Genomic DNA, 974 nt, shown 5'->3' with positions numbered 1-974 from the left:
AGAGAGAGAGAGAGAGAGTAGTAAAGACATAGTAAAGTAGTACGTAAAGACAGAAGAACCGAGACAGAGACAGTGTCCTGTACATCACATATGTGCAGCATGTGCTTGTGGTAATAAAACCTTTGTTGGTATTAAAAGATTCAGAAACACGTAAACAGGAATGAAAACTGAGTACAGCATATGAAGTTTTATTTAGTTTTTTACTTTATACAGCTCACATCAAACCTGAGTTAACTAATGGGACATTTCCCAAATAGTATATCGGCAGTTGGAAAAGTAAAACTCTGCTTGCTTTTCTGCTTTTCGCTAACTGGATTATGTATGTGTCTTTTCTGCAGGGCAACAGTAAAAACAGGCCTGACATTCAGTGCAGCGCGACCCAGTGACTCGGCGCTGTGGGACATCGTGGTGGAGCCTGGCAGAGGAGCGACTCCCAACACTGTCTCTGTTGTCTGTCAGAGGAAGGTTGCTGTCACTGCAAAGAGGTCAGTCCACTGCACATGCAGTACATGTGCACAGTGTTAGAGGTTTGTGTGTTTCAACCAGCCCCTTTCAAATGTATTTTCTCTACCATTAATACAAAACAGTCATAAGCTTTTATCAATTCTTTCGGTCTCTTATTGCCTTTATTTTCTGAGATTTCAATAATCCCTGCTGCTGCTATAAGAAAAAGCAATCCATTATCATGATAAAAAACAGACAATGTTACATTTGCTCTGCAGAGCATGGACAAATTGAAAATGATTTATTTTTCTCTAAAGTAAAATAATAATTTGCGGCCTTGACTGTAAGTCCAATGTACACAGTGTTTCTGTCTGTGTAAACAAATGTGTTACTGCATCAGTTTTCATGTTGTAGATTTGCTTATGTGTATCTAAGAAAATCTGCATTAGAATAAATCAATCAAAAATGTATACCCTCTCTGGTGCTTGCAGATCCTATTTTGAGTTCTGAACTTAAAGGACCAGTGTGTA

The 974-nt window shown here is 38.6% G+C and overlaps 1 protein-coding gene across 1 annotated transcript in view; it reads left to right on the top strand.

The window, feature by feature from the left end:
* The window catches only part of si:dkey-1d7.3 (transmembrane protein 132D), a 49,424-nt gene that overhangs the window by 9,939 nt on the left and 38,511 nt on the right, over positions 1–974 (top strand). The window contains exon 3 of the mRNA XM_035667503.1: positions 339–485. Within this exon, the coding sequence (XP_035523396.1) occupies positions 339–485 (147 nt within the window). The remainder of the gene's footprint in view (positions 1–338; positions 486–974) is intronic.

Source organism: Morone saxatilis, unplaced genomic scaffold (assembly GCF_004916995.1).
Source record: "Morone saxatilis isolate NCDOM2014 unplaced genomic scaffold, NCSU_SB_2.0 Contig21, whole genome shotgun sequence".
NCBI lineage: Eukaryota > Metazoa > Chordata > Actinopteri > Moronidae > Morone > Morone saxatilis.
Note: the sequence above shows the minus strand (reverse complement) of the source record. Positions and strands in the feature narration are given on the sequence as shown.